This window comes from Salmo salar, chromosome 11 (assembly GCF_965601325.2).
Source record: "Salmo salar chromosome 11, fSalSal1, whole genome shotgun sequence".
Taxonomy (NCBI): Eukaryota; Metazoa; Chordata; class Actinopteri; order Salmoniformes; family Salmonidae; genus Salmo; species Salmo salar.
Genome location: NC_138301.1, coordinates 13,022,501 through 13,049,892, shown reverse-complemented (window position 1 = coordinate 13,049,892; position 27,392 = coordinate 13,022,501). Strand labels below are relative to the sequence as shown.

The 27,392-nt window shown below is 45.5% G+C and overlaps 1 protein-coding gene across 1 annotated transcript in view; it reads right to left on the bottom strand.

Moving 5' to 3' along the window:
• Positions 1-27,392, bottom strand: part of itfg1 (integrin alpha FG-GAP repeat containing 1) — a 129,068-nt gene that overhangs the window by 26,024 nt on the left and 75,652 nt on the right. Inside the window, exons 11-14 of the mRNA XM_014126507.3 lie at positions 20,131-20,281; positions 18,561-18,669; positions 6,448-6,491; positions 3,079-3,157 (exon numbers count right to left, since the gene is read on the bottom strand). Of these exons, the coding sequence (XP_013981982.3) occupies positions 3,079-3,157; positions 6,448-6,491; positions 18,561-18,669; positions 20,131-20,281 (383 nt within the window). The remainder of the gene's footprint in view (positions 1-3,078; positions 3,158-6,447; positions 6,492-18,560; positions 18,670-20,130; positions 20,282-27,392) is intronic.

Genomic DNA, 27,392 nt, shown 5'->3' with positions numbered 1-27,392 from the left:
CCTCAGCATCACAGACCCAGGCCTCCACAGAACCACTGAAACAGAGACACCGCAGCGCACCGAGGCTAACCGCCACTAACACATGGGCCACTGCCATACGTGATAGTATGACGGGAGCTGCCTGTCCAGCACTATAACCAATGCTCAATACCATAACGAGATGGCCGAGCCGGGTCAGAGTTCCGTACGCAGGTTCACCAATCAGAGCTTGAAGCCCTGTGACACAGCGGTAAGAGCACTATCTGTGGACCACAGCGTAGTGTAGTGTGTATCCTACCTCCTGAACCTTCACTTTATTTTCCCCGTCCCCTCTACTTCCTCGTTTCCATTGACCCAGATCTTCATTCCATTACCCATTACCCACTTGCCACTATTCGCCGCATTTGCTGCTATTTTTCAGCCATTTTTCAGCCATTTTATCCTCTCTCTCCACAGTATGTCTTTTCTATAGTCCTTTCCTTCCACATCCATTCATGTATTTGACTTCCATTCCTCTGTCACCTCTTTTCCCTCTCTTTTAGTACTGAAGAGTAAATGAAGAGCGTGGGGCCCCAGTAGAGAGAGCAGACAGTCCGCGCATCATCGCTCATTTCTGTCAGTCTACCTGCCTTCTCCCCATGCCCCATGGCCCTAGAATAAATACACTTTAAATCACCCTGCACACACTGGCTTTGTCCCGCACTGCACTTTATTACTGTCAAATGAGGAGTCCTGGGAATAACCCAGCCAGGGCTGACCCAGTCACTCTCCATACTGTACAGTATATCTAACCTATACTCCGAGCCTCTCCCTCAGTCAGTGTAGACACAGCTCTGGCCTTTCACTCTCCTTCTCATTGGCTCAGCTTCCAGGAGGGAGGTGTTGGGGCTTTTTCCTCAGTTCAGCCTGTTAGATGACCTTCAGGGAGAGGGGTCTGGTGCAGACACAGCTGCTCTTAAGCCCACAGAGCAGAGCTCCAGCACAGGGGTCAGAGGACAACCCTAAACCGCTGCATGTTGACACACCCGTTGGGTGTTGAATCCCAAATCTGGGCTTTAAATGAATCCAAGTCGTCTTTAAATAGCCTTGACCACAACAGAGGCTCAACATCCACACAGATATCAAACATGAATGGGAGAAAGGGAATTCTCCTTTTTTCTCCTGAAGATTCCTCTCTGCAAAGAGAACTATCTGGACTTCTATTCTTCATCATTCCCTCCAGTCAGACATGTATTATAGTAGGTTTACCTCGCCTTTTCCCTCTCCTCTGTCAAGGTTCGAGTGTTCCCAATGTTTCCAAACCTTGAGAGAAGTTTACTTTTAACACAAGAAATAGAGATTTTTAATCTCACGGTTTGGTGTCTGAGAGTCCTGCAAAATTGAATAGCGGTTGGGGATTATTGAACAATAAGCAAACTGTTTGGAAAGACGGAGGGCTTTCTGACTCTCTGGTTCTTTTGATTGTACTCCTTGTGGACTGATGGATCTATTCTATTGCCCCTATAAACGGGGTCCTGTCACACAGAGCGAGATGAGTGAGGGAAGAGTGTTCTTCGTCTCAAAATGACTGTTGTATTGTTGCGTTTTCCATTAGTGGATGATTCCAACAGAACAGGATGTAGCTAGATACTCAAATAGATACTCTGCTTTTTAGGCCTTGCTGTCCTATTCATTGTTGATACCCAGATACACACAGACGATGGAAAGTAAAAGACTGCAAAAAAAAGGAAAAATAAAATTAGTGAACAGAACCAAGGCTTTTTAAAAAGATGGAATTACTCGCTGAGAAATCTTGCAAATGCTTGAATCCATTTCTCAGCTATCTGAAAATAATGTCTGTCCTCTAGGCTGTTTTGCAATTTGTCTTTGAAATGGCCTTGTCACCTCCTCGAGACAGCGGGGGAGACATTAGGCCTAATTCAACTCATCTGTCCTGTCCATTCAACAGAACTATCTCCCCGTGTCATGTTTTAGCTGGCCTGCTCTTCACTGGCACCAGTCACACCTCGGACCGGACCAGCATGGGCAGGTCCAAAACACTTCATTAACAAAGAGTAATGCTGGTGTCTTTTAGTTTAGTTCTCAGGTGTTGAATAATGAGACTGAATGGGTCATGGTTTAATGTCTAGTCTGTCTTGTTCAGGCTGAACTAGGTTGAGTATAAAGACAACTTTACAGTGCAGGTTGTACTTACAATTCAGCCATTTTAACCAATTTTCAAGTGAAATAGCTCAGTCTGACATCGATTGTTACTCTGTCTGGCTAAGTGATTTTGCTACGTGCGACAATACAAACCATCCCATTCCATAGGTCCAAACGGTATAGTTTTGTATTGAGGAATGCGGCTAGCTTCGTTGGAGAAATTCTGTCATTGTGTTGAAGCCTTTCTGATGAAGGGGAACCTGACTGAGTGACCCAGAACATGGCAATTCCACCTCTGCCTCCAAGCCACCCAGTCACACAGACGTAGACACAGAACCTTTCCTACAGATCTTTGTTAAGAACTCTATTCTTTCACCCTCCTCTTCACTGAGCCCTCGAAACGTTATCTTGGACGTATAGCTCGGTTCTTTTTCATCAAATCTCTTTTATTTTTCCCCCAAAGGCAGGAGGCTCTTTTCCTCCTCCCTTTCAACCTCCTAACAAAGAGCGCAGCAACAAAGCCCGCCGTTTCTTAGCAAGCAAACCGATAGCCCTCTACCCATCATGCCTTTCTCTAGCAGGAAACGTGCTGTGTCAACATTATCAGGCCCGGGCGGTGAGATAACCTCCGGTGAGATGGGCAACAGGGCGATTGTCTGGGAAAACACAGAAGCCAGGCTTCAATTAAACCCCTGGGGCTACAGTCCTGGAAAAGGCCTCTCACCCAGACACACACACTCACCAACACCACACCACAGCCCCGTCACTCAGACCTGCTACCGCAGCACAGATATTATGACCTCCAAGTATAGAGGGGAAGTCTGTATTCAACCCCATTCCCAATAGAGCAACTGTCATGGCAGACGGCCCACCCAATCTGCACTATTGCCAGAATGCCTGTATATGACGGCTGGCCGACTGTCAACTGTACACAGTATCTGTCCACGTTGGACTTACCTGAGGCGTTCTTCAGGTAGCCGTTGGAGTCCACAGTAGTGTAGCTAACGTACGGTCCAGGCTGGTTCACACCAAACGGCTGCAAGATCAACACACACACACACACACACACACACACACACACACACACACACACACACACACACACACACCACACACACACACACACACACACACACACACACACACACACACACACACACACACACACACACACACACACACAGCATTAGAGATGAACACATATATTAGTGGAACCATTATCCCTGAAACGACTGATCTCCCACCATTTAATTCTCAACACAGACGCCAAAGTCTTAACACAGACATCTGTCCCCATCCATGACTCGCCTCAGGAGGTTTTGGCTGTGTGTACAGAGTGTGTGCGAACCCTCCTTGACCTTTCTGAAGCCAATGGGGATCTGGGTGCAAACCCCGGCAGCTCTAGGAAGCTAGAGATGTCCTCTGGGTGAAATAAAGCACAGGTTCCAGCAGACTGAGGACAGGCTACAGTGAGCCTGACATCACAGCCAGCTCCATCACATCCTCTGCATTATGCAGTCCTCCCCACTGTTCCTGGTAATCCCTCAAAATGGTAATGAACAGCACAATGTGGCGAATCGGAGATGAATTTTTAAACGGTTCGGGGGAAAATGAAAATGTTCCCCCCGAAACGTAAATTAGGCCTATGCTATGTAGCTTTCTCTGTATCTTCAAGGGAGGACTGGGGAAAGTTTAGGCCTGAACAGAATGATCATACATGAAGTTACGTCGCCTTCTGATTTAGAGCCTATTGTAATCTTCTGGATGTGTTACCATGGATACCAGTCACCGATGCAGTACCACCTCTGAGCAGATTTTGAAAGGTCCTTCTCATTGTGGTAGCCATTTACATATATGTACTGAATTTTTCTTTTTTAAAACAACAATTGATTTTATTCTCAAGTTGTTGCAGTCCAAAGCCACATAAACGCTAGACCTCATGATACACAAGTTGCCACTAAAACGGCTTGGAATGAGATCCACTGCCCTAACAAACTGTAGTGTAGCCCTGTATTGAGTCAAGGCCGCTTGGTAAAGGGCTTTCACAATTCTTGACCCACCTATCCGGGTTTCCTGTCTGAGAGAGCCCTGACCACTGTGGCCTTCATCAGCTCTACAGTGTACTGTGTAGGTTTGGGAATTGCCAGGGACCTCACGATATGATATTATCACGATACTTTGGTGCCGATAAGAAACACTGAGTGTACAAAACATGAGGAACACCCACTCTTTGTATGACAGACTGACCAGGTGAATCCAGGTGAAAGCTATGATCCCTTATTGATGTCACCGGTTAAATCCACTTCAAATCAGTGTAGATGAAGGGGAGGAGACAGGTTAAAGAAGGATTTTTAAGCCTTGAGACATGGATTGTGCATGTGTGCCATTCCGAGGGTGAATGGGCAAGACAAAAGATTTAAGTGCCTTTGAACGGTGTATGGTAGTAGGTGCCAGATTTGAGTGCGTCAAGAATTGCAACGCTGTTGGGTTTTTCACACAACAGTTCAAAGGTACTTAAATCAACGCTCAACAGTTTCCTGAGGGTATCAAGAATGTTCCATCACCCAAAGGACATCCAACCAACTTGCCACAACTGTGGGAAGCACAGGAGTCAACATGAGCCAGCTTCCCTGTGGAACGCTTTCGACACCTTGTAGAGTCCATGCCCCAACGAATTGAGGCTGTTCTGAGGGAAACAAGGGGGTGCAACTAAATATTAGGAAGGTGTTCCTAATGTTTTGTACACTCAGTGCATGTATTGCGATTCTCAAGATTCACACAATTCCATATGTATGGCGATTCTCATGATTCCCACAATTCCATATGTATTGCGATTCTCAATGTATTGCGATTCGATACTGTCATTTTTTTTGCTATTGGATGTTCAAACATATTGCTCATCATATGTCTGCTACAGAGGGACAAGAGAGAGTTTTGATCAGTCATGGAAATAAAAGTGTTGAAAAACATTTGGCTCCCTATTTAAAAAGAAGTTGGAGAACAAGCTATGAAGGAAACATACTGGAGTTTTGGTTCAAGTACAGCTAACTAGTGCAAAAATAATATTACAATATTGTCAAAACGACACATCGTCAAAAATCATATCCAGATATGTAACTAGACATTTTTTCCACCCACCACTAGTACTGTGGGGAGACGGTTCTCTCGGCATGCCGCGGGGTGGGGCTCTGAGGAGCAGTAAATGACTGAGTGGTCATATGGAGGCTGTATGATCTCTTCATTATGGGCCGATGACGCCTAACGAAGAGAGCTTTCTGTCTGTCTCGGTTTTAACAGCCTAATGAAACGCTATGGCAGGCTGCTAGAGAATGCAGCCAGGCTCCCACACCGACTTACCCTCCCACACCGACAGACCCTCCCACACCGACTTACCCTCCCACACCGACAGACCCTCCCACACCGACTTACCCTCCCACACCGACAGACCCTCCCACACCGACTTACCCTCCCACACCGACAGACCCTCCCACACCGACTTACCCTCCCACACCGACAGACCCTCCCACACCGACTTACCCTCCCACACCGACAGACCCTCCCACACCGACAGACCCTCCCACACCGACAGACCCTCCCACACCGACAGACCCTCCCACACCGACAGACCCTCCCACACCGACAGACCCTCCCACACCGACTTACCCTCCCACACCGACTTACCCTCCCACACCGACAGACCCTCCCACACCGACAGACCCTCCCACACCGACAGACCCTCCCACACCGACTTACCCTCCCACACAGTACAGTACTATACATTGCATGTAGGCCTATAGCTTCATCAGACTGAACAGTTGTACTGTACTTGGATTGGAAATTGAACAAAGGTTCTGTGGAAACTAAAGGGAGGAGGTGGATAGTGATAGACAACGAGACAATAGGTGGGAAGACATACGGACAGAAGAGGGTTAGAGTGATGGATGTGAGGGACTTAAGGAGGAGGAGAGTGGAGAAAACAGCCCAAAGCTCCAGACATGGGCTCCATCAATCACCCGGCTGAGTCGGGCAATGGTGGGGTGAGTGTAGGCGGACACACAAGGGAGAGGCACACAACCCAAACAAACACTACGGCAGGACCAGCACCAAGCCTGTCTGTCACTAGCTCTGGGGACATTTCCATTTTTAGTAATTTAGCAGACGCTCTTACAGGACCAAGATGGCCAGACTGACTAGTTACAAGATAAGCCTTTTCACTCTCTCAAAAAAGTTTCTAGAATTTGTATTTTTACATTTCAATACCTCCAATGGCTATCTTTTTTTCATTGCGTTACAATGCACACGCATACACAGAGACACTAGTCTTACCTTGACGTTTCCCGGGCAGTCGTTAGAACAGAGTCCACTGAGCACTGAGGTGGAGAAAAGGAAGACTGATTAGCAAGCAACAGGGACTTTATTTGTCCTACACAATCCCATACAGTGTGGGAGTTGTCTGTGACTAACAACACTGCTCGATGAGTTAGACACTGTACGGTTAACGTCGTCATCCCGGTAGGAAAACCCAAACTTGGTAGACTTAAGATAGATTTGCAACGCTTATTTAGTTTTTCTGTGGATGCTTATTAATGAGGAAGCTAAATAAATGAAGTCATTGCATTAACATCGAACTGCTCCCGGGATATGCAACTTTTCAGGGAAGTCAGGAACCAATATACACAGTCAGTTAGGAAAGCTAAGGCTAGCTTTTTCAAACAGAATTTTGCATCCTGTAGCAGTAACTCCAAAAAGTTTTGGGACACTGTAAAGTCCATGGAGAATAAGAGCACCTCCTCCCAGCTATCCACTGCACTGAGGCTAGGGAAAACAGTCACTACCGATAAATCTACGATTATCGAGAATTTCAATAAGCATTTTTCTACGGCTGGCAATACTTTACACCTGGCTACCCCTACCCTGGCCAACAGCTCTGCACCCCCCGCAGCAACTTGCCCAAGGCCCCCCCCCCCAAATACTTGGCGAAATAGACAGACATGCCTATATTTCCCCCATAGGAAACAATGGGAAGACCACAGAGTTCCAATATTATTTTTGTTGTTGACATTTTGTGTTTACATTTTAACTATAAAGCAACGTGAGCAGGTCTCATTGCCAACAATAGTGAAGCAGGCATTGTGACGTTGAACAATAAGCTGGGAATAGAACGCTCGGAAGGCAAGTTGGTGCCACGGTGCTCAATAGAACTAATAGGAGCTGGCAGGGTGAAAAATGCACGAAAATAAGGCCTGTTTTTTCGCGATTACTTCAAAACGACGGCCTTACCAGCTCTGCTAGGGCGAGTAAAATGGTCAGAGTGGTCTCATTTGTGTCTGGAAGTAGCTAGCCAATGTTACAAGGGTAGTCTAGCACCCAAGCTAAGGCCAGAACGCTCAAATCAACTCTACTCCTCGACCCGACTGTCCAGTGTGCGCTCCGAGAGCGAAACGGTCTGAATTTACAAACTGACAATTTCTCTGAATGGAAACACCAAAATATTAATCAAATTAATTAAGCCAAATTTCTTAAAATCAATCCCATATACTATGTTATTACAAAAAAGATTTTAAAAATTCTCTGGTAATGACAATACGGAATACTATCAAATGCTTCTCAAAGATGCCCTCTGGTGGTCAAACTAGCAATAACAGTATATAATAACAGCAGTAACAGAAGAAATGGCAGAGAATTAAATGACGTGCCACAGAGAATGCTGCAGCAGCACGCAGGGTGTGGCGCAGTATGACACAACTTTTAAAGGAGGAATCACTGTAGAAATACCTAGGTGTCTGGTTGGACTGTAAACTCTCCTTCCAGACTCACATTAAGCATCTCAAATCCAAAATTACATCTAGAGTCGGCTTCCTATTTTGCAACAAAGCCTCCTTCACTTATGCTGCCAAACATACCCTCGTAAAACTGACTGTCCTACCAATCCTTGACTTCAGCGATGTCATTTACAAAATAGCCTCCAACACTCTACTCAGCAAATTGGATGTAGTCTATCACAGTGCCATCCGTTTGGTCACCAAAGCCCCATATACTACCCACCACTGCGACCTGTATGCTCTCGTTGGCTGGCCCTCGCTACATATTCGTCGCCAAACCCACTTGCTCCAGGTCATCCATAAGTCTTTGCTAGGTAAAGCCCCGCCTTATCTCAGCTCACTGGTCACCATAGCAACACCCACCCGTAGCACGCGCTCCAGCAGGTATATTTCACTGGTCATCCCCAAAGCCAACTCCTCTTTTGGCCGCCTCTCCTTCCAGTTCTCTGCTGCCAATGACTGGAATGAATTGCAAAAATCACTGAAGCTGGAGACTTATCTCCCTCACTAACTTTAAGCATCAGCTGTCAGAGCAGCTTAGCGATCACTGTACCTGTACACAGCCCATCTGTAAATAGCACACCCAACAACCTCATCCCCATATTTATTATAATTTTTTGCTCTTTTGCACCCCAGTATCTCTATTTGCATATCATCATCTGCACATCTATCACTCCAGTGTTAATGCCAAATTGTAATTATTTCGCCACTAAGGCCTATTTATTGCCTTACCTCCCTAATCTTACTACATTTGCACACACTGAACATAGATTTTTCAATTGTGTTATTGACTGTACGTTTGTTAATCCCATGTGTAACTGTGTTGTTTTTGTCACACTGCTTTGCTTTATCTTGGCCAGGTCGCAGTTGTAAATGAGAACCTGTTCTCAACTGGCCTACCTGGTTAAATAAAGGTGAAATAAAAAAAATTGCACTGGAAATAAAAGAGGAAAAAAGACCAAGAGAAGAAAAAAAGAAATTGTTAGTAAAATGAACACAGAAAATAAATGAGCTCAATAATAAGCTGCAGGGGAAGTGTACGGGTATCTGTGTGCATATGGAGCAGCAAGGAAAAAAATCCTGAATTCTTAATCAGCAATAAGAGGAATTAATATATTAGCATACTAATTGGCTGACGCTGGTAATTTGCACATTGAAGTTGAGCTGCTGAATACTTCTTTAATTAGGATCTACCATCATGCATCCTGTACTGCTGCTGCACACTGACTGGACTCCTTAATGCAGATAAACAAACAACCCTATTCAAAAGTAAACACATGAAAGTCCTTCCTCTTTAGAGCTACTAGGCCTAGTCCCAGAGAGACCGACCGTCACTGTTGGACCGTGTAGCCTACTGTATGGAACTGAAGGACGTGTTTCGTGTTATCCAATTGGTAGTTACATTCTTGTCACATCGCTGCAACTCCAGTACGGACTCGGGACAGGCGAAGGTAGAGAGCCATGCGTCCTCCGAAACACGACAAGCCACACTGCTTCTTGACACACTGCTCAAACCCGGATCTGTAGTGACGCCAAGCACTGCAATGCCTTAGACCGCTGCGCCACTCGGGAGGCCCTGAGATGAGGCCCTTTGACCTCCACGTGGAGCAATTCGTTGGGTTCGGGGGTTATACCTCTGTGGTCGATGGGATCGATACTGCCCATGTTGAAAGGTATATGTTCTGCTGCTGATGATTTCATCGGTTACAGCCCTAATCAGGACACGAGAATGCAGATAGATATCTTTATGATCAAACACTGACCTGGGCCCAGTTTCCCAAAAGGATCTTAAGGCTACGTTCATTGTTGAAACCATTGAGCTCAATTGTTCTAACGATGAACTTAGCCTTAACATGCTTTTGGGAAACCGGGGCCTGGGATCAGGTCTAACACCTGTCAGCCGTGTGCAGAGGACAGAGCAGGTCAATAGATCATAAAACGTTGGGCCTCTAAACCCAGAAGGGTGTTTCTGTTCGCTCATTGAAAACCATGCGCGACACTGACCCAGTCTCTGCTTGGGTCGAACCGATCTCATATAGCTAAGGCTACCCTCTCCAAATTCATTTCGATTTTTGGAACTTGTATTACTATTCTCACCATGCCAAGTTCTCAGAACGCCAAGTTAATTCCAATCCACACTGGCCCATGGTGTAGAGGTTGGATTACAAACCCTTCTCTTTCTAAGTGTTCATAACAAAGATGTGATCCCGAGTCACTAGTGGCCACTATAAAGAGGAGCAAGTGCAACATCTTCTCTGGCTTGTTTAAAGGACTATGGGGACTGTGAGCGTGTCGTGCCGTAAATTGGTTAGTAGAATGGGTAAATCCAATCAATGGTGCTGATATAGAGACTCCATAAAGTGCCTGACGCAGGCAGTGATGCGTGGCACAGGGAGAGAGACCGAGACGGGGAGCGTGCCTTGCCGCTGTCCTTCACGAATCACTGGCCATGCCGCTACTGCTCCAGGATGTGGATGCTTCTCTGTGTGCTTGGACAGATAACTCTCCCTCTCTGACTCTCACAGAGCAAACCCCCTGCCTTCTAAGAACCCAGTCTTTATTCACAGCTCTCGCTTTTTCTCTTCTGTTGTCATTCAATAAACTCGTACGCAACAGGTAGCAAGTAAGGGTCACATACAGACCTGGGACTGCTAACACAGTAAGTATTAAGGGTTTATCCAGAAATCCACAACTGTGCACAGAGACACTGGTCTGCTGCCTCTACTCTGTTGGATAGAGCTGTTTGTCAGAGGGAGCTGCGACAAGGGCGATGTCAATGCTGTCGGCAGCTCCCCAGCAGGACTTGCCCACTGACGTGGAGGATGAAATGTTCTGTCAGTGTATTCTGCCTGTGTACGTCTGGGCCTGTCTACTAGTGTGTGTGTGTGTGTGTGTGTGTTCTTTGTGTGTACAGATGTAGGATCTTAATTTGATCTAGTTTGCTACAGCAGGAAAATAATCCTGCAGCAACAGGAAATGTGAATTATTATGTGGATTATATTTAAATGGACATTGTTGTAGGGGTTGCTACATTTTCCATTAGGGCAAGTCAAGTATGACATTTCTAAGTGGAAATGTCAAACTTTAGAAGCCTTTTTAAAACTCAAATCCACTACACGTTTGCATTCTCAGCAACAAAATAGTGATCAAATTAAGATCCTCCATCTGTAAAGTGACTGTAGAGAGTGAGTGTCCTCTAATGATGTGCCAGTCTAGAGTGAAGTGTGGGACATACAGAACTCACAGGGTCGGGCTAAGAGAGCCGCTTTAGAGGAGAAGAAATAAACATTAAAAGACCTGTTAACATTTTTTTTATTTGCTTTTTGTGGATTCATCTGATGGATAATGTGCTTCTTTATTGCCAGGGCTTAGTCCAAGAGCTTCATATAGCCTATAGTAGAGATAAGGGATTCTATGCACTGCAAACTATGACATCTTCACGAGGGCTTCACATGATAGTCAACAGACAATCACTGAGGCATTTGGCGAGAAGGCTTTAGGGTTTATTGAATGTCTATGCCTGCGAGAGACCATGCAGCAGAAGGAGAACTTAGCTATCTCAGTTGCTGGCTGTCGCCATCAGTTAGGTGAGATTTCTTGTGGTGTTAGGATTTATGTCACACTGCTATCATCATGCTGTAATGTTTTAAGAGGTGGCATGTAGCTACTTTGCCGTCAGGCCGGTGCATGGGCTGTAGACTTATCAGACAGATGGGTTGATAAGGGACTGAGGGTCCGGTTCATCGTTCCGCCTCATTGAGCAGGACACCAGCATGGCTCGGAGGAAATAACATCATGTGCACACGCGCGCACGCGCACGCACACACACACACACACACACACACACACACACACACACACCCCCCCCCCCCCCTAAACGCGCACACACACAGGTGAGGCCAGCTGTCTGAGCTATCTCTGACATCCTAATGAGAGCAGTAGGAGATGCCCTCCCTCTGTTCTTGGCTGCATCAGTTTGACCTGAAATCAGACAGCACCATAATTCAGAGCTGCATGGTGCTGTTGATGTGCTCTGAATGAGACTCTGTTCCAGGACTGTAGAGTGGAGCTAACAGAACAGCAGGGTACATCCATCAGAGCCTGTAGCTGATCTGGGTTGACAACTGCCTTCCTAGGTCCAACGGTACAAATCCTCCACCAGTCCAGTCCAGTCCCTCCAGATCCTACCCTGGAGGTGCTGTCGGACGGCTCCCACATTTAAATCGCCTCCGTATCATCATCATAAAAAATAAATCTGTAGGGAACCATGGAAACTAAGCCAACGTCACAAGAAAAGAAGAGCCACTCCAAGCTGTCAGATGACGTTACACACGGAGCTGGGCTGGCTGCCTCTTGACGGGGAAGACACACGTCATGTCACCACGCCACGCCAGTGGCTACAAATTTCAATCAATGAGCAATCTTACACTGAGAGCTGAGAAGTTCGAGATGCTGCTTTCTTTTTCCTCAGGCCTAATCTGGGCTGGTGCTGAACCTAGGCTTCATGTCTGTCAGACAGGCAGTGACACACATTTACATTGGCATTTTAGTCATTTCGCAGACTCTCTTATCCTGAGCGATTTACAGGAGCAATTAGGGTGAAGTGCCTTGCTCAAGGGCACAAACAGATTTTTCACCTCGTCGGGTCGGGGATTTGAACCAGCGACCTTTTCTTTTACTGGCCCAACGCTCTTACTGGCCCAACGCTTTTACTGGCCCAAGGCTACCTGCCGCCACACACAATACACACACTATCATAACGCACGCATGCACACACACAGTCTTTCTAGATAGACTTGTCTTCCGGATAACCACCTGCTCATTTATAGTTGAGTAATCCACGAAGGAAGTGTGTGTGTGTGTGTGTGTGTGTGTGTGTGTGTGTGTGTGTGTGTGTGTGTGTGTGTGTGTGTGTGTGTGTGTGTGTGTGTGTGTGTGTGTGTGTGTGTGTGTGTGTGTGTGTGTGTATGTGTGTGTGTGTGTGCATAATGTCAATCTCCTCCAAGACGGTTTTGAAGTCTAGTTATCTGTCATGTCGGACAGATCTAATGGTAAGTCATGGTCATACCTCGCCTGCTGCTCTGACATCATTCAACTACCTTTGTTTGAGGCTTATTTGAAGGACACGCTTTAGCTGTCAATCATCTGCAGGCTGCAGACGTGAAATGAAATATTCCATCTGTACTCCCAGAGATGTATTATATATGGAGGGTGGTGGAGTAGACAGAAGACCTTTAAGACCAAAGTGAACGGATGACTACTGGACATGGGAGAATAGTTTACTTCTGCAAAATGGTAACAATGGAAGTACTTTCAAAGTCGTGTCAGATTGACCGCTATTGGAGAGGGGAAATACAGTAATCAATATATTTTTATACTATATCCTTGTTTCCCAAATCTTCTTCTCACATTTGATATTTGCCTGTTTGAGCCCTTTACACATGTGCCTCCTATCTCAGTTTAATTCTGTATAGTTTAAATCACCACTCAACATTACACACCAAATGCAGAAAAACCAATAAACCAGCTGAAAAACCTCCAGAAATATGGACTCGTGTCTTCAAATTCCAAAAGAGAGCGAAGAGCAATGTCTCTATGAAAGCTCCCTCATCTGTTGAGCTGAATTAAAATGTGAGTGAGGGCGGTTACTTCCTGACTGACAGCTTGGCAGAGGCGGAGAGAGAAAGGGAAAGGAGGATGTGTACTGGACTGAACAAAGCCTGCAGATGTTCCTCAATGCAGCGAATCTGCATCCCAACTAGAGAGGAGGAGAACGTAAATCAGCTCACATTGTTCTGTCGGTCTGTCACTCACACGCACGCACCCACAAAATCTCTGCAACCCTTTTCTAACGTTTCTACTTTGACTCTCAATCTCTCGATCTTTTTATAAATCACCTGGTAGATTATGGGGATTTGACTGCTGAACTTGGCTAGTTCACTGTAGTAAATACTTGTAACATTGTAAGAGCAGTGTCATACTAGCTAATTCTCCATTAAAAACAGATCTCAGACTTTTTAAGATAGGGGAGACCAGGAAGCGTCTAACGGCTGGGAATCATCTTCCCTGGGTCCCGGTGTGACGCTCAGCTACCTGATTAACTCTCCTAATTGAAGGGCCAGTTTGATATACACTAGCCTCAATGAGGAAGTAATTAGAGCCAGTTTTATAGGCCAGGGGTCATCAAACCTTTCTTGCCCAGGGACCCCCATCGTGCGTTTGCCCAAAATCATCAGGTGAATGATAATTGCAAAGGAGAAGTAATCAACATTTAAAAATGAATAGATTTGGAATATTGTTTTTCATTATTATAATTGGGAAGCTTAGCCTATTAGCTAGAAAGGTACAGTAACTCTAAACACATTTTAACTAAGAGCAGCTGTTTAGCTGGTTACACAAATTGGTGCACAAATTGGCCCAGCGCCGTGCGAGTTTGGGGAGGTTTAGGCTGGGGGGGCTTTACTTGGCTCATCGTGCACTAGCGACTCCTTGTGTCAACTGTGTTTATTTTCAGCAAACTTAACATGTGTAAATATTTGTATGAACATACCAAGATTCAACAACTGAGACATAAACTGAACAAGTTCCACAGACATGTGACTAACAGAAATGGAATAATGTGTCCCTGAACAAGGGGGGGGGGGGGGTCAAAAGTAACAGTCAGAATCTGGTGTGGCCACCAGCTGCATTAAGTACTGCAGTGCATCTCCTGCTCATGGATTGCACCAGATTTGCCAGTTCTTGCTGTGAGATGTTACCCCACTCTTCCACCAAGGCACCTGCAGGTTCCAAGACATTTCTGGTTGGAATGGCCCTAGCCCTCACCCTCCGATCAAACAGGTCCAAGACGTGCTCAATGGGATTGGCCATGGCAGAATACTGACATTCCTGTCTTGCAGGAAATCACGCACATAACGAGCAGTATGGCTGGTGGCATTGTCATGCTGGAGGGTCATGTCAGAATGAGCCTGCAGGAAGAGTACCACATGAGGGAGGAGGACGTCTTCCCTGTAACGCACAGCGTTGAGAGTCGCCTGCAATGACAACAAGCTCAGTCCGATGATGCTGTGACACACCGCCCCAGACCATGACGGACCCTCCACCTCGATCCCGCTCCAGAGTACAGGCCTGGGTGTAACACTCATTCCTTCGACGATAAATGCGAATCCGACCATCACCCCTGGTGAGACAAAACCGTGACTCGTCAGTGAAGAGCACTTTTTGCCAGTCCTGTCTGGTCCAGCGATGGTGGGTTTCTGCCCATAGGCGCCGGTGATGTCTGGTGAGGACCTGTCTTACAACAGGCCTACAAGCCATCAGTCCAGCCTCTTTATTGCAGACAGTCTGAGCACTGATGGAGGGATTGTGCGTTCCTGGTGTAACTCAGGCAGTTGTTATTGCCATCCTGTACCTGTCCCGCAGGTGTGATGTTCGGATGTACGATCCTGTGCAGGTGTTGTTACACGTGGTCTGCCACTGCGAGGACGAGCAGCTGTCCATCCTGTCTTCCTGTAATGCTGTCTTAGTACGGACATTGCAATTTATTGCCCTGGCCACATCTGCAGTTCTCATGCCTCCTTGCAGCATGCCTAAGGCACGTTCACGCAGATGAGCAGGGCCCCTGGGCATCTTTCTTTTGGTGTTTTTCAGAGTCAGTAGAAAGGTCTCTTTAGTGTCCTAAGTTTTCGTAACTGTGACCTTAATTGCCTACCATCTGTAAGCTGTTAGTGTCTTAACGACCATTCCACAGGTGCATGTTCATTAATTGTTTATGGTTCATTGAACAACCATGGGAAACAGTGTTTAAACTGTTCAAAAGTTTGGGGTCACTTAGAAATGTCCTTGTTTTTTGAAAGAAAAGCTACTTTTTGGTCCATTAAAGTAACATCAAATTGATCAGAAATACAGTGTAGACATTGTTAATGTTGTAAATGACTATTGTAGCTGGAAACGGCAGATTTTTTTATGGAATATCTACATAGACGTACAATGGCCCATTATCAGCAACCATCACTCCTGTGTTCCAATGGCACGTTGTGTTAGCTAATCCAAGTTTATCATTTTAAAAAGCTAATTGATCATTAGAAAACCCTTTTGCAATTATGTTAACACAGCTGAAAACGGTTGTCCTAATTAAAGAAGCAATAAAACTGGCCTTCTTTAGACTAGATGAGTATCTGGAGCATTTGGCTACCTGCCGGGGAGGCATCAGTCTATTCTTGTTCTGAGAAATGAAGGCTATTCCATGCGAGAAATTGCCAAGAAACTGAAGATCTGGTACAACGCTGTGTACTACTCCCTTCACAGAACAGCGCAAACTGGCTCTAACCAGAATAGAAAGAGGAGTGGGAGGCCCCGGTGCACAAATGAGCAAGAGAACAAGTACATTACAGTGTCTAGTTTGAGAAACAGACGCCTCACAAGTCCTCAACTGGCAGCTTCATTAAATAGTACCCACAAAAAAACAGTCTCAACGTCAACAGTGAAGAGGCGACTCCGGGATGCTGGCCTTCTAGTCAGAGTTCCAAAGAAAAAACCATATCTCAGACTGGCCAATAAAAATAAAAGATTAAGATGGGCAAACCAGTAGACCAGCAGACCAGTGAGCTGCAGAGCACCGGGCGCTGGCACGTTAACCACAATAGCACCTGAGCCACAGGAACCAGAGGCGGGCGCCGTTTGAAGATGAGTTTAAATAGATCAATCCCGGGCCTAGGCTGGGCACTGAATACAGAAATTAGCTGCGTCTCTGGGTCCCACCGTGGACCATATCTTATAATTTCATCCCGTGAGTGACCCAGACTTAAAGTCAATACCAAAGCGAGGCCGCTCGATAAGAGCTCAGGCGATCTGAAGCCGGCGGGAAAAAAAACCCATCACCAGGGGGGCCGCCACCTCCTGACGTACAACACACCAACTAGGGGAGGAGGGTGGGGTTGCTCGGGTCTGAGCCTTGTCAAAAGACACCCTATGGACGGGCAGCAACAACACCCCATCCATTATTGATTGCATGTTAGTAGAACCCCAGAAACTGTCGTCCTGAATGTACTTCCATTAGGCCAGATCATCTGCTCCTCTTCCATCGATGTCCACCTTCTTCAATGTTCAACACTGACAAGTCTGTCAATCAATCGCCAACCTTAAATTCCTCACATGTTCCCGTTCCCTCCCTCTCTAACCCCAACACTGTCCCTCTGTTCACCACAACAACACAGTCAGACTGTGAGTGAACCCCGGCCCATCTTCCCTCTGCACACAAACACAGTTTACCGACCCATAATCCTTCTAAACACCTCCGCCATTACTACGTTCACAGGCTTTCTTCCCGCTGAGGGCCCGGGCGGGAAGGAAGACGCGGCTCGCGTTTCAAAACAGTCACAGCTGAACTGCGAGACAGCAGAGTTTGCTCTGCATGCCCACCAGTGTGTTATTGTGTGACACCAAGACTGGCTTGTAAGGGGAGGATATCCACGCTGCGCCGAGCGCTCTTGCAGATGGGAGGAATACGTTAGAGCAATAGGCGGACGGCGCTTGTGTCTCTGGGGTTCACGGCGTGCGTCGTCAAGAGGCGCGCAAGCGCGGACAACGCAGCGGGCTACTTGACGTGTACTGTACGCCACAGCAGGAGAAAGAGGGCACAGGCAGCCTGGGAGCAGTTTGAGATTCATAGTTAATTACAAGAGTGCTTCCTCCATCTCCGGCTACTTGACAACTTCAGCTCACTCCTTATCTATCAGTGCTTTACTGAAGAGAAACAACCAACAGCTCAGAAAAGAGAAGTGGAAAAATCCTCCTGGGGTCAGTCGTGTGAGTTGAGGCAGTGTATGTGTGCAAGTCTCCGTGTCTGGGCCTGATGTTATAGGCAGAGGAGCAGTCATAGCTCAAAAACACTGAAGGAGCCCACCAGTGGGGCTGTGAGGGAGAGAGGGGACGAGAGAATGAAGGAGAAGAAAATAACTGCTTCTCCTTTAATTAAAACCCAGCAGGCAGGATTAAAATGGCACGAAAGTAGCTTTTTAGTGGACACTTTCCGTTTCCCAAAATGTCAGCTTCCCAAATGTCCGCCATCACTACAGCCACACTGCTAATTTTTCTTATAGGCTGGGGAGGGGAGCCACACAGAGGAATGGAGGTGAGGAGTTCAGTTAAAACACCCAAAGGATGCTAGGAGATGCATGCCCTGCAGTCATTCGTGTTTATATCGATGCGTGTGCTGTTGTCTAATGCAAACTAATAGGGATGTAGCCTGCAGTCAACGGAGCGTATACACCACTGCCGACTCTTGTCTCAGGGAATGAGGATGTTCTTGTGATATCCTGAAAACAGTCCGATATAAAAAAATATAAAAAAACTCCTGTGCTCTTCTTTGGCCTAATGTTGAGAGGAGTGCATAAAGAAAATACTTTTATGCAGTGGCGAAAAGAGGAGATTCACATTAAAAGTTTTCAAACAGTTCTCAAACAGAACTGTCGAGTCTAAACATAACTGGAGAGAAACAAAAGGCGTGTGCACAGAAAAGGAATACAATACATGCATACAAATGTGGATGTTCACAAACATGGACTCATGCGCACGCACACACGCGCTAACCGCAGAAGGTGAAAAGTTCCGACTCACCAATCACTTTGACGAAGTACGCGTCGGCTTCAAAGTTGTTCTTCAAAGCGTGGATGGCGAAGCCCTCTTTCCCCTCCTCTTTGCTGAGCACGATCATATCCAATATTCCCTGCAAATGAGAAATGGTAATACATGACGGACAAAAGGAAACGGGGGCAAAGCTTCCTTTGACGGTCACGTCTGATATACCACTTCATCCCCGTTATGGACGGAGGACAGATCCTCCATTACAGCGATTATATGCACTTCTCTCACACTCTCTCTGTCAGGGAATTACAGAGAAAATGAGCCAACTCCCAGAGACAGGAGATGGATAACTACTCCCTCCACTGAAACGAGGAGACAGGGTATACCGCACTAAAATACACATCATAAATAAATCCCACAGCCAAAACAAACACATTGATTATGTAAACTCTAAGAAGGCAAGGCCATCTTGGACGCTGTAAGGAAAGAGAGGGATGCCGGGAGGCAGGCAGTGACGGAGTGAAGTCAGAGAGAGACAGAGCTCTCAGGGAGAAGGATGTGGAGGAAAACTTTGACTAAATAAGACGTAAGCTCTCCCAGATGGTGAATCTTGGGCAGGATGAAAGCTACGTGTGTGTTTAAAGATTTAAAAAAAAAGACTACCAGATTTGAGATGCAGCAGAGCCCACTCTCCAAATCTCCTGAAGAGCTGATGGGCCCAACCCGTCTTATCTACACATCTCGCCCGCACACATCTCATCTCAGAGGGGGGCTGTGCTGTGAGCTGATTGGGCTCCTAGGGGGACAATGACCGTGCTCCGTCTGTCAGGCCCTATCGCTACACTGTGCCAGGGACGGGCTGGCATCCTGCGCTAGTCGTGCCCTGCAGTGACATGCTCGTCTTGGCACACCCTTCCCTCAGCCCAGAGTGGGATTAGGAGAGAGATGTTGCTCTAATCTGCAGGCCAGCGTGGGAGAGAGTGCCTCATGAGCGTGCCATTTCCAGCCTCATGTTCATACCGCGGCTGAAGCCTCTCAGGGAAACTGTTGACAAAAGAGGATCCAAGGCCACCCACAAACAGGACAATTAACAAGACTAACCATACTGGAAGACACATTGAAAAGAGCCAATTCTTGCAGACATAATGAAAAACACTCCCAATGGATTTCTGTGCCATTCAAACTTGGAATTTGTGGGGGTTGTCATACAAATAGAAACAAAATCCTACTAAACTCTGCTCTGCGATGATATAAATGAGACTACATGACAAACTTGACTGTCAGGGTGATCTAACCTGCCCTATCCACAGCTGCGGGTGGGATCTAGACTACAAGACAGAGAGAAAAACAGCTATCCTAAAGTGATTGAGAGCGGCCAGTCTGCCAGTCACAACTGGGGTAGTAACAACTCCGCTCGCTACTGGTTAATGATGAGACGCGAGGGCCCGAGGTCACCAGTGGTCTTCCTTTAAAAATCAGCAGAGCTGTTGGTTGTGTGACAGCGTCAAGGCGTGAAGAGGGGAGCCTGGGCTAATTAGAGAGAAAGAGAGCGAGCGAGAGGAGGAGAGGTTGAGAGGAAAGAGGAATAGAGGAATGTGCTCACATCCTCATAGATGTCGAAGAAGGTGGCGACGGCGGCCCCGGGGATGGCCCCCAGGTCAGACTGGTCCCAGTGGACACGAAACATGCGGCCCACATCCTTACAGCTGGCGTTGTTACACAGAACATTCTCCAGGAGGAAGGCCTGCTGACCACTACAACACAGAGGAGAGAGGGAGAGATGCTGTTAGGGACTGTACAAACACATCCTGCGTTAAATCGATGCATACTGTACACACACACACAGACAAGGACGGACAAAACAACAGAGGAAGGTCGTCGTCGAAAGAGGCTTCAACATAAGTGATCAGAGCTGAAAATTGACTAGAGCAGGGTTGTCAAACTAATTTTGCCCCGGGGGTATCATTCTGTCTTCACCGAGGTCCGGAGGGCCACACTGAAAATTGGTTATATTTCCTCGCCGTCAAAATTTGCTGAAATTAGCCCTCTAGCCATCGTTTTGGGAATTTTTTTATATTCCCCTGACGGCCTTTCATTTTGGTGATTTTAAGCGAGCTGGACACAGTCAAGAAACTGTATGCACCTAGGTACATTATCATTCATACACAGTTCCCATTTGGGTTTAGTCATTTTAAAAGTATATCGAGTTTGTTTTCCCCCACAATTTTTACAAATTGTAATTGTATTTTATTTGTTTATTAAATGTTTTACTCAAACCACCTGCGGGCCCGGATTGGACTGTACGTTTGACACCCCTGGACTAGAGGATGACGATGGACAATGTATCCTCTGCGACACTTATACACAGAAGATATCGCTGTCTGTCGACTATAAAACACGCTCATCAATTAGTGAAGCAATACCCAAATGAAATCACGAGTGTAGTAAAAAATGTATAATTATACAGAAAACAGAGAAGGGGAGCAAGGATACAACAGAGACCTGGGCAGAAAATACTCAGCTGAAAGGCAATTAGTAGCACTGTACAATTAAGTCCACAACGGAGATACAAACATGAGAATTATTTCAATCCATTTGAATGAGGGGAGGGTTAGAACTCCAGCATGTATTGAATAGGGAAATAGTTTGGTTGCAGAGCTTTCATTTCCACACCATTATCCAACATTTGTTAGAGGTGTGTTTTTTTCCTTTCTTCCTTCCTGTACCCATTTTCTGTCGAGACGGTTACCTGCGTACACGTCTTTAGATCTGATCAGGAGTGTCGAAATGGAGCAAGCCTAAAAATAGAATGTTCTCTTTTTCCGCCTGCCTTTTCATTCCATTCTCTCTCCCCCTCTCCGTCTTGAGCATTGAAGGGAGCGTTGTGGTGGAGCGAACCGGCGGCTATGAGGCTGATAGAAACTCTCACCCTCGAGGACGGCTTGGCAGTGTGCGCGTGTGTTTGTGTTGAGAGACAAGGTATGAGTGAGAATGTGTTTCCACCTTTGTGTGTTCGCTGAAAGACGTGACACCGCAACGAGGTTCTATCGGTATGCTCAACAGAGCCTAGCGAGATGGAGAGAGATCAACAAACTTGGAAATGGAGACAGTCTCCCACTCCGACACACACACCAAAGCATGTCCTTCTACATTATGAAGCCAGAGGACAAACTCACACATTCCCTATATGCCCAGTCTCTCTCTACTCCCACCAGGACACACACACGTCTGTATATTCATTTTAACAGAACAAAAAGCCCAGCTTCTATCAGACAGGGAGGACCTTGAGACCAAGCTGTTGAAATAACAACCTGCTGTACTTCCAGTATGAAGCCTTCGTCTACCAGCCACTTCAGAAAATATTGAAAGAATAGGTGAAATTACACATGTAGGGAAGGTTTGCTTTTGACTTTTCTTGTCAGTCAATATGGCCATTGGTATTTTCCTCTCCAAAACACACCATTAGCCTTTAATTGTTAGAATAACCAAACAGAACTTTATATTAACATCAGATGTTAACTAAAGGAAGTCTGGGCAATAGAATGCACTGTCTGGACACAGATTGAAGTCAGAAATTGGTCACCAAACTGTTCACTTGAATGATTGACCCATCATAAAGGATTTGATGTGCCAAATTCATTAGGGCGTGTGGTGCCACTCCCAATTGTTGGCATGACTAGGTCTAACTAATGCCACTCTGGAGTGCTACCACACGCCCTAATGAATTTGGCACATCAAAGCCGTTATGACGGGTCTATCATTCAAATGAACAGTTTGATGCATTACCGTACATCTGAATGGCCATGTGTTGTGCAGCTCACAGAATCTCACACCTGATACAGGGTTAGAAATGTGGTCGGGGACCTTTTGGCTGTAAAAGCCTAACACAAAAGGGTATTTTTCCCCCCTCATTTCAAATCGGATAAGGCAGACAACGGTCTGGAATTGTCCACTGTGGATGCCAGTCTGAGTGAATGCCCCCAGTGGCCAGGCTCCAGGGGTGGGCACACAGACCTGCAGAGAGGACTGTTACTACACACACACACACACACACACTCTCTCATGTGGACAAACATCGTTCCACAGCTGACCAAATACACACCGTGTCCTGTTGGAGACAAGGATTCCTTCTAGCTTCCAAGCGGTTAAGCACATCAAGCCCAAACCACCTCCTAGAACAGCATCCTGGGTAAATACAATTCAGCACTCTTTTCAGAAAGAGATTTCCCTGGGAGGACACTCAACCAGTAATATCTATCCTCGATTGGATGAAAGTACTACGATTCTGTCTTTGATCGTATCTTCACCCCATAATCAGCCCCACGTCTCAATCGAACTGATGCCTGCGCTTATCGATCTCCTCTGTACAGCTAACGATAGCGTGTGTTGCATCAGGAGAGTGATGCTGGCATCGTTATTCAACGCTGTGTGGGTGGATGTGTGTTCTCGCTCTCTGGGCCTTTGTGTCTTCTGAAGAGCCTGTCTCGCTCCACAGGGGATGTGATGGCTGTGATGAGCACATGATCAGGAGAGGTGCCAGCGTCACTGATAAAGGGCAATAGCCTGAGTGTATTGCAAATCATCGAGGTAGGATACACTAGAGAGAGCGTGCGTGCACATACACACCTAGATTCTAGAGCATCCAAGTCTTGTCTGTGTGGCAAACAGAGCAGAACACATGTTCACACCCAACGAGTCAGTTCCAAAAGCTCACTCAGAAACACACAGAGAGAGGTAAACAGACAGAGATGCAGTACACAAGTCACCAAGTTCAATTTTTTACCACAGCAGAAAAATTCAACTGCAGTCACACTTGTACGAGCTGCACCAAATTGAATGTACTTCTCAACCCTACACAATTACTTACGGTCACAGAAATTCAATAGTATTACGTCCTATAGACCAGGGTTTTCCAAACTCGGTCCTGCCCTGGGTGTACAGTAGAGGTCGACCGATTATGATTTTTCAACGCCGATACCGATTATTGGAGGACCAAAAAAATCCTATACCAATTAATCGGCCGATTTATTTATTTATTTGTAATAATGACAATTACAACAATACTGAATGAACACTTATTTTAACTTAATATAATACATCAATAAAATCAATTTAGCCTCAAATAAATAATGAAACATGTTCAATTTGGTTTAAATAATGCAAAAACAAAGTGTTGGAGAAGAAAGTAAAAGTGCATTATGTGCCATGTAAAAAAGCTAACGTTTAAGTTCCTTGCTCAGAACATGGGAACATATGAAAGCTGGACGTTTCTTTTAACATGAGTCTTCAATATTCCCAGGTAAGAAGTTTTAGGTTGTAGTTATTATAGGAATTATATGACTATTTCTCTCTATACGATTTGTATTTCATATACCTTTGACTATTGGATGTTCTTATAGGCACTTTAGTATTGCCAGTGTAACAGCATAGCTTCCGTCCCTCTCCTCGCTCCTACCTGGGCTCGAACCAGGAACACATCGACAACAGCCACCCTTGAAGCAGCGGTACCCATGCAGAGCAATGGGAACAACTACTCCAAGTCTCAGAGCGAGTGACGTTTGAAACGCTATTAGCGCGCACCCGCTAACTAGCTAGCCATTTCACATCAGTTACACCAGCCTAATCTTGGGAGTTGATAGGCTTGAAGTCATAAACAGCGCAATGCATTGCGAAGGGCTGCTGGCAAACGCACGAAAGTGCTGTTTGAATGAACGCTTATGAGCCTGCTGCTGCCTACCATCGCTCAGTCAGACTGCTCTATCAAATCATAAGACTTAATTATAATATAATAAACACACAGAAATACGAGCCTTAGGTCATTAATATGGTCGAATCCGGAAACTATCATCTTGAAAACAAAACGTTTTTTCTGTCAGTGAAACAGGTGGCATCCCTAAGTCTAAATATTCCTGTTACATTGCACAACCTCCAATGTTATGTCATAATTACGTAAAATTCTGGCAAATTAGTTCGCAACGAGCCAGGCGGCCCAAACTGTTGCATATACCCTGACTCTGCGTGCAATGAACGCAAAATGACTATTTCACCTGGTTAATATTGCCTGCTAACCTGTATTTCGTTTAGCTAAATATGCAGGTTTAAAAATATATACTTCTGTGTATTGATTTTAAGAAAGGCATTGATGTTTATGGTTAGGTGCAACGATTGTGCTTTTTTCGCAAATGCGCTTCTGTTAAATCATCCCCCGTTTGGCGAAGTCGGCTGTCTTTATTAGGAAGAAATAGTCTTCACAGTTCGCAACGAGCCAGGCAGCCCAAACTACTGCATATACCCTGACTCTGTTTGCAAGAGAAGTGACACATTTTCCCTCGTTAAAATAAATTCATGTTAGCAGGCAATATCAACTAAATATGCAGGTTTAAAAATATATACTTGTGTATTGATTTTAAGAAAGGAATTGATGTTTATGGTTGGAGCAAAGTGTACCTAAGCGATTATATGCAACGCAGCACTGGCTAGATAAACTAGTAATATCATCAACCATGTGTAGTTAACTAGTGATTATGATTGATTGATTGTTTTTTATAAGATACGTTTAATGCTAGCTAGCAACTTACCTTGGCTTCTTACTGCATTCGCGTAACAGGCAGGCTCCTCGTGGAGTGCAATGTAAAGCAGGTGGTTAGAGCGTTGGACTAGTTAACCGTAAGGTTGCAAGATTGAATCCCCGAGCTGACAAGGTAAAAATCTGTCGTTCTGCCCCTGAACAAGGCAGTTAACCCACTGTTCCTAGGCCGTCATTGAAAATAAGAATGTGTTCTTAACTGACTTGCCTAGTTAAATAAAGTTAAAAAAAGGAAAAAATTACATTTTTAAAAAATTGGCCAAATCGGCGTCCAAAAATACTGATTTCCGATTGTTATGAAAACTTGAAATCGGCCCTAATTAATCGGCCATTCCGATTAATCGGTCGACCTCTAGTGTACAGTGCATTCGGAAAGTATTCAGACACGTTCCCTTTTTCCACATTTTGTTACGTTACAGCCTTATTCTAAATTGTATTAAAAAAATACATAAATCCTCAATCTACCCACAATACAATGCGAAAACAGGTTGTTAGAAATGTTTGCCAAAAAAAAGTAAGCATCCGGTTCTCATTGATCGTCCTTGAGATGTTTCTACAACTTGACTGGAGTCCACCTGTGGTAATTCAATTGACTGGACATGATTTAGAAACATTTCAGCAGCATTGAAGGTCCCCAACAACACAGTGGCCTCCATCATTCTTAAATGGAAGCAGTTTGGAAAAACGAAGACTCTTTCTAGAGCTGGCCGTTCGGCCAAACTGACCAATCGGGGGAGAAGGGCCTTGGTCAGGGAGGTGACCAAGAACCTGATGGTCACACTGAAAGAGCTCCAGAGTTCCTCTGTGGAGATGGGAGAACCTTCCAGAAGGACATCCATCTCTGCAGCACTCCACCAATCAGGGCAAGCATGGTGGTGGCAGCATCATGCTGTGAGGATGTTTTTCAGCTGCAGGGACTGGGAGACGAGTCAGGATCAAGGGAAAGATGAACGGAGCAAAGTACAGAGAAATCCTTGAAGAAAACCTGCTCTAAAACGCTCAGGACCTCAGACCGGGGCAAAGGCTCACCTTCCAACAGGACAACGGCCCTAAGCACACAGCCAAAACAATGCAGGAGTGGCTTCGGGACAAATCTCTGAATGTCCTTGAGAGGCCCAGCCAGAGCCTGGACTTGAACCCGATCGTGGTGCAGCAACTTTCCCATCCAACCTGACAGAGCTTGAGAGGATCTGCAGAGAACAAAGTGAGAAACTCCCCAAATTCAGGTGTGCCAAGCTTGTAGTGTCATACCCAAGAAGACTTGAGGCTGTAATAGCTGCCACAGGTGCTTCAACATAGTAATGAGTGAAGGGTCTGAATAGTTATATAAAATGTGATATTTCAGTTTTTTATTACTTATACATTTGCAAACACTTCTAAAAAACAGTTTTTGCTTTGTCATTATGGGGTATTGTGTGTAGATTGATGAGGAGAAAAAACTATTTAATACAATTTTCGAATAAGGCTGTAATGTAACAAAACGTGGAAACAGTCAAGGGGTTTGAATACTTTTCCGCATGCACTGTACGTTTTCATTTTTGCCCTAGCGCTACACAGCTGATTCAAATAATCAAAGCTTAATGATCAGTTGGTTACTGAATCAGCTGTGTAGTGCTTGGGTTAAAACCAAAATGTGCACCCAGGATGGGCCCCAGGATGGAGTTTGGGAAACCGTGCTATGGGCGAGCGATTCCACGCCAGCGTAGACAGAAAATATTTTTGTCATCTCCGTATGTTTTGGCAATTCTCACAAACTTCATTGGGAGGAAGGATGTCTGACATGCTTTTTACATTTGTATCACAAACCATTTTTGAGAAAAAAAAACATGATTAAAGTGGCCATTTTAGGCCAGTTTTAGACCTATCCATACCTCATGTAAGACCCTATGATCTGTGAACCGTACATAATACAGACAACACCTTGCTGTCATTAAACTCCTTATAGTGTGCTCTAACATATGGAGTATGTCTGGATTCTGAAATACACATTTTCCCGCTCATTTATTCAACTTTAAAACTATAAATATTCATATCTCAAAAGTACTTAACCAAAAATGTTTTCCGCCGATGCTGAAAATCAGCCATACAGGCATTAAATACCCTCTCAGCACAGAGCCTACTTCTGCAATGAGACTGACACTGAACAATGAAATCACACAGGAAACAACTGGAGATTGCAGACAGACCCTCTGAGTAATAGAAAGCCTGAACATCAAAACCCATTTCACCACTCAGCACAGCAGTGTTCGACCGAGGGAAGAAGCATTTTAGCTGTCATC